The 14831-nt window shown below is 47.4% G+C and overlaps 1 protein-coding gene across 4 annotated transcripts in view; it reads right to left on the bottom strand.

Moving 5' to 3' along the window:
• The window catches only part of AEBP2 (AE binding protein 2), a 53923-nt gene extending 48307 nt beyond the window's left edge, over positions 1-5616 (bottom strand). For 2 of the 4 annotated variants that reach the window (XM_068141908.1, XM_068141911.1), the window contains exons 1-2: positions 5171-5596; positions 992-2006 (exon numbers count right to left, since the gene is read on the bottom strand). In XM_068141908.1, coding sequence (XP_067998009.1) covers positions 992-1620 — 629 coding nt within the window. In that variant the 5' untranslated portion in view covers positions 1621-2006; positions 5171-5596. Of the gene's footprint in view, positions 1-991; positions 2007-5170 lie in introns of all 4 variants that reach the window. The other 2 variants (XM_068141909.1, XM_068141910.1) reach the window with 2 other exon arrangements.
• Between the last annotated feature and the right edge of the window lie 9215 nt (positions 5617-14831).

Below are 14831 nucleotides of genomic sequence, written 5' to 3'. Positions count from 1 at the left end.
CCTGAAAGGCAGAATTCCACCGTGAGAATTTGGTTGTGCCTTCCCACAAGAACCAAGCTAAGGTCTCGGCAAAATGAGACATGTACCTCTAAAACGCAAACAAATACAATATAGCCTTTACATTTACTATCACAGAATTTGTCGACGGATGACTTTGAACCTCAAATTAATGAGGTTTAACGCTGTGCATGCTTATTACTTGTGCACCCCTAATAGGAAAAAGATGGTCTCCTTTTTATTTAGTAAACTACACATTTATTTTTACATTTTCCCCTTATGCTTTAAGAGGTGATCACTCGGCTTTCTGCCTCTAGTGCAGAGATCCTGGTGCTGGCGCATCCACAAATGATTTCCCATGCTGAAGCTCTGGTACACCCCACCTGTGCACAAGATAAAACGCCCCAAAAGCACCATCCGAAAAAAAAAAAGAAAAATAAAAACCAGAGGAAAGCAGGAACCGAACATCGCCACCTCAACAGGCAGCGCTCCCTGCGTGGATCGCAAGAGGGGCCGCTCCGGGGCTTTCCATAAAACGCCTAGCGCCGATGGCCGCAGCTCCAGCAGCCCCCACGCAGCCTGCAGCCCGCTGCCGGGCCGCAGGGGAGTGTCCCCTCCTCCTTCCAAAAGCAACGGGCACGCTTCTGGAAGGGGCCTGGAGGACCAAATGCTGAGGCAGGGGCGGAGGGCCCACTGCAGGCCGCCCCCTGCCCCGCCCGACACAAGTTGGCCGGGGAAACCTGTGGCTGCCCCCTGCCGCCGCCCTAACAGCCCCCAAGGCGGAAAGAGCGGGGACGGGGAGCGGTAGGCTACTGGGGAAGAGGGGCCCCTTCGCCGCCGAAGCGGGGTGGGCAGGTTGGCGAGCCCACGGCGCTGCAAGGCGGGGAAGCGACTGGACATGGCGCCCGCTGGTCTCGGGACCTGAGGGACCCCCAGCTCCCCGAGGACGAGCCGACGAAGGGCACAAGCGATGGCCGCCAGCAGAGAGACTGACCTGTCCTCCGAGTCCATGCGGCTGAGGGGCTCCCCGTCCGAGGACATCTCCAGGCTGCCCCGCCGACCCCCCGACGTGGCGCTGCAGCTGCTGCTGCCGCTGCTGCTGCCGCCGCCGCCGCCGGTGCCGTAGCCCTCGTCGCCACCGCTGGACACGCTGCTGGAGCTGCTCCCCCCGCCGCCTCCTCCACCGCCGCGGCCCAGCCCGTCCTCCTGGCTGCCCCGGGGGCCCTTGGGCTCCTCCTTGGCGTCGGCCTCGCTGCTGCCGCCGGGGCTTAGCGAGCGGGTCTCGTCGCTGCAGCAGCCGCTGCTCGTGCTGCTACTCCCCACCAGGCTGCTCTCCTCCTCTTCGCCGCCCTCCTCCTCCTCCTCCTCCTCCTCCTCTTCCTCTTCATCCTCGTCCTCCCCGTCCCCGGCCTGACTAGCGCTCTCCGGGCTCGGCTCCGACATGCTCTCCGCCTCGCCGTTCAGCAGCAGCAGGGACTCAGTCTCCGCCGCGGCCACCGCCGCCGAGGACGAAGGCGACGACGAGGATCCAGCCCCAGCCTCCTCCTCCTCAGCCGCGGCGGCCGCCGCCTCACCAGGAAGCAGCCCCTCCGGCTCCGCCATGTCGCTGCGAGCGGCCGCCATGGCGCCTGCGAGTGGCTGCGAACGGAGCCGAGCCGGGCCGGGAGCGCGCGGCGGCAACTGCGGGGGCGTGCGCGTGGCCTGCGCGCGCGGGCGCGCTCCCCCTCCACTCGCTCCTTTCCTCCCCTTGCCCTTCTCACCCGCACAATCGCGCGGCGGCGCGAGCCGCAGGAAGGACTCGGATCACCGCCGCACGCGCTACGGAACGCGCCCGGGGACAAAAACGTGGGAAGGGCGGAGCGGTGGCCCCCGGCGCGGGGTGCCGCGGGTGGCGGCGCGGAGGGGGCGTTAACGGGCGGGCGGGGCGGCGTGGCGGGGCGTTTGGGTGGTGGGGGTTCTGCTGCGCTTCTAACGCCTCGGTCGAATCGCGTCATCGTTACTCACCGCATCTGGGGGAAGAGTGACTGATGACTCGTGTGCGGAAGGGCGTCCCGCGGGACGAGCCGGGAACGGAGAACGAGACGCTGCCGGCCAGTGGGCGCAGCGCCGCCGCCCCACCTTCGCCCCCCACACAGCCCGCCGGCAGAAACCCTGGTGCCGCGAGCTGTCCCCTGCCCCGCAGCCTCAGCAGCTCGGTCAGAACCCGGGTAGCCTACGGGTCTGCTGGAGGGAGCAGGGAAAGAGACCAGCAGTCACGGCTGTATCGTGAGAAGAAAACTGGGGTGGGGTGGGAGGAAGTTGTAAGGTCTCCGGGGCTGACTGGACTCGTAGTAAATGAAACAAGGAGTAAACGGAATATAAAGCTTCCGAGGAGGAGAAACGAGGCTGCTGTAAAAAAGGTAGCTGCAAGGTGCAGGTCACGATGTGACATTACCCAGTGGGAAGTGCCAAAAGACAAGCTCAGATGAGACACGGAGAGAGAAAAAAGGATTTCAGTCATAACGACAAAAAGGAATGACAAGGCAGCTGTGCTATGCACTGAGGAGAGGGAGGGAAAACAATAAACTAGACGTGGTCTTAAACTTCTTTTTGGAGTGTAGAGATGTGTTGGCTGCTGGGCAAAAGCAGTGTGACCAAAGGGGAATGCAAAATACGGGTTATTGCATGTCAATGAAAGTAAATCCAAAGAGTTTAATGTACTAAAACTGGAGGAATTGCTTACTTATTTTTCTTTTTTTTTTTTTTCTTAGGAACCTAAACTTGTTTCTCGAGACACAGGGTTAGTACATTTCAATTTGTTGAGCTGGGAATGGTGTCATCTGTAAAAATAATAACAAGCTATATATTTGTTAAAGGGGAAAGGTGAAAGATGCCTGAACAGGATGACTGTCAATCACCTACAAGACTTAAGAACGAATTTTGAAAGTTAAAATCACTTTAAGTGGGACAAAGGTGGCTCATGCCAAGCTAACATGAAATACTTTCTGACAAGAGTGGTTTTTTTCTACATACAGACAAAGAAAGCATTTGATAAGTTGTCTCAAAGTGATTAGCAAGATTTTATAGGATGAGGATTTGCAATAGAATGGAAGCTGGGTGGAGTCTGTTCACAAGAGATGAAATCGGCTTGCTTAACAAATTATTGGAGGGGTGTAGAGGGTAATTAAAAGCACAAAATGCTATTTCAAGTGAATTTTAAATACATACCTCTATCAGGTTTTACCCAGCTATTACAGAGCTTGCCACATTTAAAAAATCATAATATCTTTTAAAATTAAGTGAAAGTACTTTAGTTTAAAAACTACCGAGCACAGACCCACAACTCAGTCCAGAAAAGCATCGTGCCTTCCACACAAAAGGAAGAGCATCACCAATTCAAGTTACAGCAGGCACATCCAACATATCCACAGGGATCCTAGACTCCAGGAAAAGTTAACTCTGTAGGATGAAAATCTGGAATGGGCACTCCTAAGGCCTGCATTAGCATAGCTAGAGATGGCTCCCAGCCCATCAACAAATGTAGCTGCTAGCAGCCACACCAGCACTCCATGATGTGGCAGCATCAAAACAGAGTCCCACAGTGTTGAAACAGCCACAGTGTCAGAGCAAAGGGACGTGCCATCGGCTTAACCTTTGAAAACAAACCAGTGACATCTTCAATCTGTAGAGGACCATAAGTGAACTTTGGAAACCAATAACAGCAGGGAAAGTGATGATAGTTCCCTAGATTTCTTATCTAGAAAGTGGAAATGGTAAAAATTATTGAAAGAGAGAGAGAAAGAAAGAAAGAAAGAGAGAAATAAAGAGAGAGAGAGAGAAAGAAAGAAAGAAAGAGAGAAAGAAAGAAAGAGAGAAAGAAAGAAAGAAAGAAAGAGAGAGAGAAAGAAAGAGAGAAAGAGAGAGAAAGAGAGAGAGAAAAAGAGAGAAAGAAAGAGAGAGAGAAAGAGAGAAAGAAAGAGAAAGAAAGAAAAAGAAAGAAAGAGAAAGAGAGAAAGAAAGAGAAAGAAAGAGAGAGAGAGAGAAAGAGAGAGAGAAAGAAAGAAAGAGAAAGAAAGAAGGAAAGAAAGAAAAGAAAGAAAACAGCAAGGACAGCTGTCATACTGTTTCACCTGTAATAGGGAAAGGATTTGGTTAAAAGACACTTTTCATGATTCAATAATGCAGGGGGGAGAAGGGCAAAAGTTATCCATGTACCCTAATGTAAATTGTTCTCAATAGTTTTTTCCAAGTCTGTCTAGGTTTCTTAAGGTCATGTGTGCATGCAAGGCTGCTCTTCATGTCATGTACCCAAAGCAAGCAAGCAGGGTGATTCAGACCTCCCACTTTCCACTTCCCTAAGTAGCTCAGTAGAGATGCCAGCTCATTAGGTAATTTGTGTATTCAAAGAAGGTCAGGGAAGGAAAAACCTCAGGGCGCAAATGAACAGGAAGGACGGTGTGAACCTGTCTAATGGAAATCACTTAGCATTTAAGCAAGAGATCAGTACCAAAGGGGTCACTACTGTGGCACGCATCCATCAAAGAAATACTCTCTGATAATTGCTTGGTGTCCTCTGAGTTTTTCAAAACCACAGAACTCTGCATCCGGGCTTGGTCCTTCAGCATGAAGTCGTAATCGAGTGCAAGCAGCAATGATTACTTGAGTGGTTACTGAGCTTTCTCTGTACAAAAATATCCAGCTTGCCAAAGATAAATCTCCTTTTTCTCCAACGTTTTTGACTTTTGAAACCTCTTGAAAGAGGAGATCTGTTGGAGAACAGGTGAGTCTAGAACATGCAAAGGCATCTGGATCACTTGCATTTGCATGGTCTGATAAAAACTCAAAGCATGAGACATGCTGGTAGGAAATCCTTGGGAAAAAAAGAACTCACACATCCACTCAGGCTTTGAGGGTGGTCATTATTCTTTCATTCACACAAAGGGCCTCTGCTATGCTTAGTCTGGCTTGGTATGTTCGTGCTATAGCAGGGATGATACCTTAAAGATGAGATATTTATGTTGAGGCGTCTAATCAGTAGTACTTGGAAGACATTCTCAGCAAAGTACAGCAAAAATAAAAGTATATAAACTAGAGGAAGTTTGTTCATGAGCAAAGAGTCCAAGCAGAACCATTCTCCACTAGTGCAAGAACAATATTGTAGACATAGCAGAGCAGAAATAAATGTTATTCTTACCTCAGGAACACCAGGGTGCAGGGCCTTCACAGGCAGCAGGATCAATAACCCTCCAAAGAAGCAGTTTCTTCGTTGGACTTGGTGATCTTTGAGGTCTCTCCCAACCTTGGTGATTCTGTGATTCCGTGCTTCTGCTGTTTTGTGGATTTCTTTGGTTTTTCTTTTCTTTTCCTGAAGGACAGTTAGGTGAGATCATCAGAATCATTTGGACGTGTAAGCCAGGTCTTTTGAGGGCTTTTTCAAGATACTGATTAGCATCATGATACTATGATGTAGAGTATGCTAGCAAAGCACATGAAAACAGCAAGAAAGGCCTATAAAAAGAATCCCAAAAATGCCATAGGCCTAAGATACAGGAAAAGTGACCTCCTGTCCTGCACTTGTTAGGACATCAGGGCAAATCCTGTAAAACAAACCGTTTGGTCTCTGAAATCCCTTCTCCTGCCCCAGCCTCTGCATGTGTATCTTAAGCACTGCAGGAAATTCCTGCTGCCTGAACCTCATGACTCACCTTGCTCGCAACATTCTGCCTGCTCAGCAGCCTCTGCAAACTGCACCCTTCCTTTCTTTCTGCCCCACCCTTTCTCATCCAAATCCAAGGTCTGGCAGAAGAGGCTGCAATCTCCCATGGCTTCAAGTCAGCATCCAGCACTCAGTTCTCACCCTTCCCTTCTGACCAGACTGAAACCCTCTCACTCTGCAATTCTGACCCCACCCTCTCCTGCAGCACCTAGTTGATTCTCCCTTTCAACTTGGCTTCTATGCCGTTTTCTTTCTAATGCTGCCTTTAATCTTTCCCCAAACTGTTTGCTTAGAAACCATGACCATAGAAAACTGCAAGCCTTGCTTAGGTCAGGTCAATCAAAGGAAGGCTCCTGGGACTGCACGTTGGGCTGGAGTCCCTATTCTCTCCCTGTTGGGCAGTGAGCCCTCACTGGGACTTTGCATAACATGCTGCAGCGATATGAGTTCTAGATACTGCTGGGGTCCTTCTTCCCAGCTCTGCCCTGCCCATGCTTTGTTCCAGCTCTCATGGTGAAACACTGCCTCTTCTGTTGCACCAGCACAGCTGGCTGAATTTCATAAGCTAGACCAAGAAACTGCTTTCAGTGGTAACTAGGAAGAAGGGGGGGGGGGGGGGGGGGGGGGGGGGGGGGGAAGGCATTCTTTCACTGTTAGACTGTGAAACTTCAGAAAACTTGGGACAGTTAAATGTGCCCACCCTGGGGATGGGGAAAAAAGGAACAGAGAAAAATAAGAAATTATCAAGGTGATACAAAGGACCAGAGGATAGGTTTTCTGGAGCTCATCCAACACAACACCCCAACATTTGTCATATTTGCATTTGTATTTTAACAACTTGCCAGCCCAGTAGGGATGAGGGCATCTTGGCGCTGAGCTGTTTTTAAACACAAACAGTAAGAGGAAGCCCAAGTTCCTTAGATTCTCTGATACAACTGAAAGGAATTGGATACAAGTTCATAAATCCTGTCCTCTAACAAACCCATGCTAATTGGTGCTACATTTGCTGTCAAATGATATTGAAGGGAAACAGGGGGAAAAAGCAAAACACGAAAGCATGAAGATTTCTTGTAGGTGAAAGATACAAAGCTTTGAGTTCAAGGCATTCATAACATAGTTCATTTGTATGCTTTACAGCTTGATGCTAAAACTGAAACATGCACACAGAATGTCTACATTCTTAGGCAAAACAAAGCTGGATTCCTGCTTTAAATGAAGGTGGGCACCCAAGCACAAACACAAGGTGTCCACTGGTTTATCCATTTGTTCTCCACCAGTCTTTTACTACAAAACATTATAATAAAACCAGGGTGAGGGCATCCCAATGGAGGAGGCAATCCTACACAAGCACTCTGGCTGCCTGGGGAGGTGATGGAGTCACCATCACCCACCTGGAGTACTGCGCCCAGTTCTGGGGCCCCTATTACAAGAGGGATATGGACGTGCTGGAACAGGTCCAGAGAAGGGCCAAGAGGATGATCAGAGGGCTGGAGCACCTCTCCTATGAGGACAGATTGAAGGAGTTGGGGCTGTTCAGTCTGGAGAAGAGAAGGCTCTGAGGTGACCTAATTGTGGCCTTCTAGTATCTGAAGGGGGGTACAAGAAGGCTGGGAAGAGAATTGTCAGGATCTCAGGTAGTGATAGGACTAGGGGGAATGGAATGAAGCTGGAGGTGGGGAGATTCAGGCTGGATATGAGGAGGAAGTTCTTCCCCATGAGAGTGGTGAAGCCCTGGAATGGGTTGTCCAGGGAGGTGGTTGGGGTGCTGTCCCTGGAGGTGTTTAAGACCAGGCTGGACGAGGCTCTGGGTGTCCCTGCCCATGGCACGGGGGTTGGAACTAGCTGATCCTTGTGGTCCCTTCCAACCCTGACTGATACTATGATAAGAGACTGGATGGGGCACTTAGTGCCATGGTTTAGTTTATTAGATGGTGTTGGATGATAGGTTGGACTCGATGATCTCGAAGGTCTCTTCCAACCTGGTTAATCCTGTATTCTGTATTCTCTAGCTCAGTGTTTCAGGGTTTTTTTTTTCCCCCTAGAAATGTAGATGTGAAATCAAGAGCAGAGTTTTGCTTTTCACACATGGAGATGCTTTTCAAAACCATAAAAGTAATTAAGATCTTCCATGTTGCAAAGCCGGTGTGTAACCATTACAACCAAAAAGCATTGCATAAGGAACTGAATGCTAATTAAATACAAATCACAGCCTGGAAAGAGTACAAGCTCTCAGTAGCTTTTCCATAGAGTCATAGAGGAAGGGACCACTGAAGATCAAGTCCAGCCCCTTGCCAAAGCAGGATCACCCAGGGCAGATCACACAGGAATGCATTCAGATGGGTCTTGAAAGTCTCCAGAGGAGACAGCCTGTTCCAGTGCTGTCACCCTCACAGTACAGAAGTTTTCACTCATGTTGTAGGAGGAATTTCCTGTGTTCCAGTTTTTGTCCATTGCCCCTTGCCCTATCACAGAGCACCACTGAAAAAGAGACTGGCCCCTTCTTCTTGCCACCCACCCTTCAAATATTTGTGAGCATGATTAAGATCCCCTCTCAGTTTTCTCTTCTCCAAATTAAAAAGTCTCAAGTCTCTCAGTCTTTCCTCATCAGATACATGTTCCATTCCCTTCATCAGCCTCATAGCCTCTGTTGAACTCTCTCTGGTATATCCCTGTCCCTCTTCAGCCACGGAGCCCAGAACTGCAGAGCCCACAATACTCCGGATGTGGTCTCACTAGGGCACGGTAGAGGGGAAAGAGATCTTCCCTTGACCTGCTGGATGCACTCTTCTTCATGCATTCCAGGATCCCGTTGGCCTTCTTGGCCACAAGGACACATTGCTGTCCCATGGATAACTTATTGTCCACCAGGACACCAAGGTCCTTCAGCATGGAGCTGCTTTTTGTGTCCTTCTAGGATTACTTTTAAAATCCCCTTCTTCACTTTGTGGTTATAACTGGAATACAGGTTTTTCATACAAAAGTCTTCAATTAGTTTTACAATTATTGTTTCATAAAATTTACAAGAAAATTCCCTAGCCAAAATCTAGTTACAATGCTTGTGGGTTTTTTCCCCCTTCTTGAAAGAATCTCTTGTATTTCTAAGATCAAGCTCATGTGAACATGCCCTTCATGTAAGGTCTTGCACCTTGGAATACATAACCCAGGAGTGTAGCTCAGACTGAGATACATCTGGCTGGAAAGCCACCCTGTGGGAAAAAGACCTAGGGGTCTTGGTGGACGAGCTTAGCATGAGTGAATAGTGTGCTGCAGTGGCAAAGAAAGCTAGCAGAATGCTGGGTTGCATCAACAAGGGCATTGCCAGCAGAGATAAAGTCATTGTCAGTGCTTGTCAGACCACCCCTGGTCCCTGCTATGCAAAAAAACCCAGATGTGGACACACTGGAAAGTGTCCAGAGAGGGACTGGCAGCCCTGCCATATAGGGAAAGGCTAAGAGAGCCTTGAGAAGAGAAGGCTTAGGGGAGGCCTTGTTACCAAATACCTGTACAGAGAGGGTGGCTAGCAGGACAGTGGAGACTCACTTTTCTACAGGAACTCCCATGGAAAAAACAAGGAGTAATGAATACAAGTTACTGAACTCCAGCAGAAAATGTTTCTCCATGAGAATAGTTAGAGATTGGAATCATCTCCCAAGGGAACTAGTGGATTCCCCTGCACTGGACTTCTAAGACTCAGCTTGACAGGGTGCTGGTACATTTCAAATCTGGCATTCTATGATTTTATGGTCCTGAGCAGCCTGTTCTAGTTGAGACTTTATTGCTGTCTACAATTACCTTAAGGGAGGTTGTAGCCAGGTGGGGTTGGTCTCTTCTCCCAGGCAACCAGCACCAGAACAAGAGGACACAGTCTCAAGATGTGCCAGGGGAGGTTTAGGCTGGATGTTAGGAAGAAGTTTTTCATAGAAGGAGTGATTTGCCATTGGAATGAGCTGCCCAGGTGTTTAGGAAGAGACTGGATGGGGTTTAGGAAGAGACTGGATGGGGTGCTTGGTGCCATGGGTTAGTTGATTAGACAGTGTTGGATGATAGGTTGGACTCGATCTCAAAGGTCTTTTCCAACCTGGATTGGATTCTATTCTATTCTATTCTATTCTATTCTATTCTATTCTATTCTATTCTATTCTATTCTATTCTATTCTATCGCTTTTACCAGGGAAGTTTGACTTAATGATCTTTAGAGGCACCTTCCAACCTCAACTATTTTATGATTCTGTAAAGTTGAGATATTATTCCCATGTTGCACAAAGACTGAGTCACTGCCAAACCTGAAAACCCAGTACATATTTTTTTTTCTGAGTTCCCAGATATTCTGCCCAGGCTTCACATGGGGATGAAAACCATGTTCACACCTGCCATACCTTGCACCAGGTTTTCTAAAGATGGGAAGAAAACCCTGGTCACTAACCAGAGAGCCGAGCTGAATGACAGTGAGTCCCTCCAGGCAGATTTAGATGCAGTCTGAGAGACTGATGGCTGCATTCAAAATTCCTATGGTAGTGTGCATGACAAATTTAGGGTCTTGCTAAATCCTGTGAGACTAGAAGTGCTGAGCAACTAAGATTACATATCTTCTGTGACTGCTAGGTCTTGGCATGCTAGAGGGTTAAGGGATAAATACCTCTCCTTAAGAGAGGTATTTATCACACAGTCCAGTCAGCCTTGGGCAAAATCCTGTCATGAAGGAGGTGTCACAATCCAGATCTCCCCAAACCTTAACAGCTGGATAATTCCTCTTTTCTCCCCCCTGCTCTGCCTATGTTACAGGAAAAATTCAGGTAATGGAATGGTTATCAGACAACCTGAGATATACAGATTTAGTGTATTTAAATATGAATTATTATTTGGTAAGCTTAGGCATGATCAAACACCTGCATCTCAGAAAAGTTCAGATTCTCATATAAAAACTAGCTTCTCTTTTATTGTGGTGTTCACCAAAGAGCAGGAGTCAAACAAAGCAATTACAAAATCAGTAGGATTACTCCATTGTTATTTGCCACTAGTGACAAATATTTATTGCAGACAGTGTATTTGCCTTCTGAGCTATTAAAATGATGTTTCCAATTCATAACTCTTCAAACTCTTCCTACAAGATCAAGGATCTGTCATGTTCATGGAAAATAAGCCAAGTCCACAGAAGTACAACATCCCTCCCCATTCTCAATCAATCAAACCTGGGAGCGAGCAAGAGGGAGATTGATGAGAACAACCTACTTTTCTGTGCATGGCATTCACTGAATGTGAAAAGGGGTTTGAGCAGGACCGAGAAAGTAGCTGTTGTCATGACAGCACTGGGAAGCCCAGGGACTGAAAAGATCTTCATCAGCTCACTGCAGCGATTCTGTGCCAAAGGAACTGTGCTGCCTGTCTGCGTACTGACAAGAGAGCCAGGGGAATATCTGCTTGTCAAATCTCTCTGGCTTTACTCTGCAAACTTACCCACTCTTGCCCTCTGAAGCTGGAATGCAGTTGCAATCTGGCAAAAACAGAACTCTCCCGCCCCCCTCCTCCCTCTTCAGTACCTCTCACAGCTTCTGTTCATTTCTCTGGTTTAACAAGGGCAGCACCTAGCTTTCCTATATTCTCTTCTGCTCCTCCCTAGCAACAAAAAAAAGCCACACAGAAGGCAGCAGTAGTCTGTAGAAAACCTATACAAATACCAGCACATTCTGCAAGCCAACTCCATCAAGGCACCAGCTTGCACTCCTGTTACCTCAGTATTATTGCCTAGCACGTCTGCGTGCTGCGGTGTTTGCATGGCAGCTTTGGGGCTGAGAGGATTTCTATGGCAGTATCAGCTGCTTGGGATCATACTATTGACAATGGTGGCATCTTATGTAGCCAGCTCTAGCCATTCCATGTAAATGCATTGTCTTCCACACTGCATTTAAGTAACCTACTGTCTGTGCCAACTGCCCCACGGCGATCACCACACAAGCACCAGCTTTGAGTACCTGTGAGATTATTTTCGTTCACAGTGAAGCTTTTATTTTACCAAAATGACTGAAAGTGGCTGCTGCATGGCTGAGGTCCTCACAATGTAAACAAGGAAGGTGAAGTAAGGTCTTTTTGACTACACACATGCTGATTGAGTTCCAGTGCTGTTAATTCGAAGCACTGGGAAATATCATAGTATCATAGTATCATTCAGGGTTGGAAGGGACCACAAGGATCATCCAGTTCCAACCCCCCTGCCCTGGGCAGGGACACCCCACACTAGATCAGGCTGGCCAAAGCCTCATCCAGCCTGGGCTTAAACACCTCCAGGGACGGGGCCTTGACCACCTTCCTGGACAACCCATTCCAGGGCTTCACCTCTCTCATGGTGAAGAACCTCCTCCTCACATCCAGCCTGAATCTCCCCACCTCCAGCTTCATTCCATTCCCCCTAGTCCTATCACTCCCTGAGATCCTGAGAAGTCCTTCCCCAGCCTTCCTGTAGGCCACCTTCAGATACTGGAAGGCCACAATTAGGTCACCATATAAACATGAACGTTTGAAAACTTGCATTATGTTTCTGCTGATTATGACTAATGGAATGGAAACTGAGATTTGAATGCTTTACACTCAGTCTTGCAGCAGCCACCTTTATTGCCAGTCAAAGGATCAGAGAGGTGTGCTCTCAGATAAACTCTGTGAGCCTCATCTGAAACTTCAGCCTCTCTGGCATCGATTGCAAAATTCCCACTGACCTCAGTGGGGCCATAATGCCAGATTCAGCCCAGGAGCTGGGGAACAAAAGAGTTTTGAGGAACTCATAGCAATTTCTGGTAATTATTGTTCTTAGAGGATGGCTGCTAGGAGGTAGGGACGCAGCACATATCACACAGTTGCACTGTGACCCTTCCATAATTCAGAATTTAAATAGTTCAGAGGGCCCCTCTCTCAGGAAGCCTGGAATACATGCAGGATTGGGAAACCTAAATCCTGAATTAACTTGATACCCCAGTGGCATGCCCTACAGATGGGCTGCATGTCTTCTGATAGGCAAAGCAGTGATTCCTCTCTCCTGAAGGATATTCCCAGCTCAGCTGCTCACAGTCTCCGAATCAACTGGCTCCATAGGAGTGCACAAACCATTTTACCATTTTGTTATGCAGCAATTTGACCACGGTTAGAATGTGCATAATAGAGTTGCTCTGAGGTGTAGTTGTCCATCTGTGAAGCCTTGCAGTGAAAGCTCTTGTTATTACTATACATGGAGTGTGCTCAATAGGCATGGGCCTGGTCTTTAATCACGGGATGCTTTTGATTCTCTTCAGTCTTTTAAAACTTCCTTTTTTTCCTTTATTTTTTTTCAGTGAATATGAGCATTAATATTTTTTTGCCTAGTGACACATTTAAATTGCACTAAAAAATACTGTTCAGTACTTTCCTCAGGTAGTTCCCTGCCCCCAAACAATCAACTATATTACTTAAGGAAGGAATGTGTGGCAGCAGGCTGGAAAGGACATTCATTTCCATTACATGCAACATATTATCATCAGTAAAAAAATATATAACTGCAAACATCAACAACTCAGTTTATATTGTGCTTAAAGTGTGACAAAATAAATGATGGTTTAAAAGATGTACTAATATTAAAATAGAATAGACCAAACCAGATTGGAAGAGACCTTCAAGATCATCGTGTCCAACCTATCATCCAACACCATCTAATCAACTAAACCATGCAGCCAAGCACCCTATTGAGTCCCCTCCTAAACACCTCCAATGATGGCAGCTCCACCACCTCCCTGGGCAGCCCATTCCAATGGGCAATCACTCTCTCTATGAAGAATTTCTTCCTAACATCCACTCTGAACCTCCCCTGGTGCAGCTTGAGACTGTGTCCTCTTGTTCTGGCGCTGGTTGCCTGGGAGAAGAGATCAGCCCCTGCCTGTCTACAACCTCCCTTAAGGTAGTTATAGAGAGCAGTAACGTCTCCCCTGAGCCTCCTCTTCTACAGGCTAAGCAACCCCAGCTCCCTCAGTCTCCCTTCATAGGGCTTGTGTTCCAAACCCCTCACCAGCTTTGTTGCCCTTCTCTGGACATGTTCCAGCAAATCAACATCTTTCCTAAACTGAGGGGCCCAGAACTGGACACAGGACTCAAGGTGTGGCCTAACCAGTGCAGTGTAGAGAGGCAGAATGACCTCCCTGCCTCTGCTGACCACACTGTTCCTGATACAGGCCAGGATGCCATTGGCCCTCCCAGCCGCCTGGGCACACAAATATTAAATATTTGAATGTTACTCCCCTCCTCCCTTATCTAATTATATTATTAATAAGTGCCATGCTGAATGTCAGCTGAGACGTAGTAACCACAAGAGATCAGACTCTCACAGAAATTCTCTCTCACATCAGAATGTTTGCAGTATGAAAATGTTCAGCACAAGTTGCCTACCTGAAACCAAAAGGGCTGTTCTCATTTGGACTCAGATCTGCTATATGAACGTGAACTCTGTTGACCTGGTTGTACTCAAGTCCAGATCAGGCCAAGAGAATATCTTCTCTGTTATAGAATAGAATAGAATAGAATAGAATAGAATAGAATAGAATAGAATAGAATAGAATAGAATAGAATAGAATAGAATAGAATGGAATAGACCAGGTTGGAAGAGACCTTCATGACCATCATGTCCAACCTATCATCCAACACCATCTAATCAACTACACCAAGGCACCAAGCACCCCATCAAGTCTCTTCCTAAACACCTCCAACTCCACCACCTCCCCAGGCAGCCCATTCCAATGGGCAATCACTCTCTCTATGAAGAATTTCTTCCTAACCTCCAGCCTAAACCTCCCCTGGCACAGCTTGAGATTGTGTCCTCTTGTTCTGGTGTTGGTAGTTCCAGTTTGATATGATTGTCCGCTTTTTGTCTTTAATTGCTGCTGTGCATAATTAAGCAGCAATACTATGACACTTAAAGTCACTTTGTCCTTGGTGAAGCAACCCCATTATACAGGCAAAGGAAGGCTCTGAGATGCAGCTGCAACCTCGCAAAGAAAGCTGTTTGTGACAAAGCTTATCAAGAACGTCTTTCATTTTGGTTAAAGGCTCAAGTCCTGAATATGTGAAAATACACAACAAACATACAACATTGGATCATTGAGTATGAAGGTTAATAAAAATACAGCCT

Source organism: Melanerpes formicivorus, unplaced genomic scaffold, assembly GCF_026170545.1.
Source record: "Melanerpes formicivorus ecotype bairdi unplaced genomic scaffold, bMelFor1.0.p_v2 SCAF_8, whole genome shotgun sequence".
Classification (NCBI taxonomy): Eukaryota; Metazoa; Chordata; class Aves; order Piciformes; family Picidae; genus Melanerpes; species Melanerpes formicivorus.
Note: the sequence above shows the minus strand (reverse complement) of the source record. Positions and strands in the feature narration are given on the sequence as shown.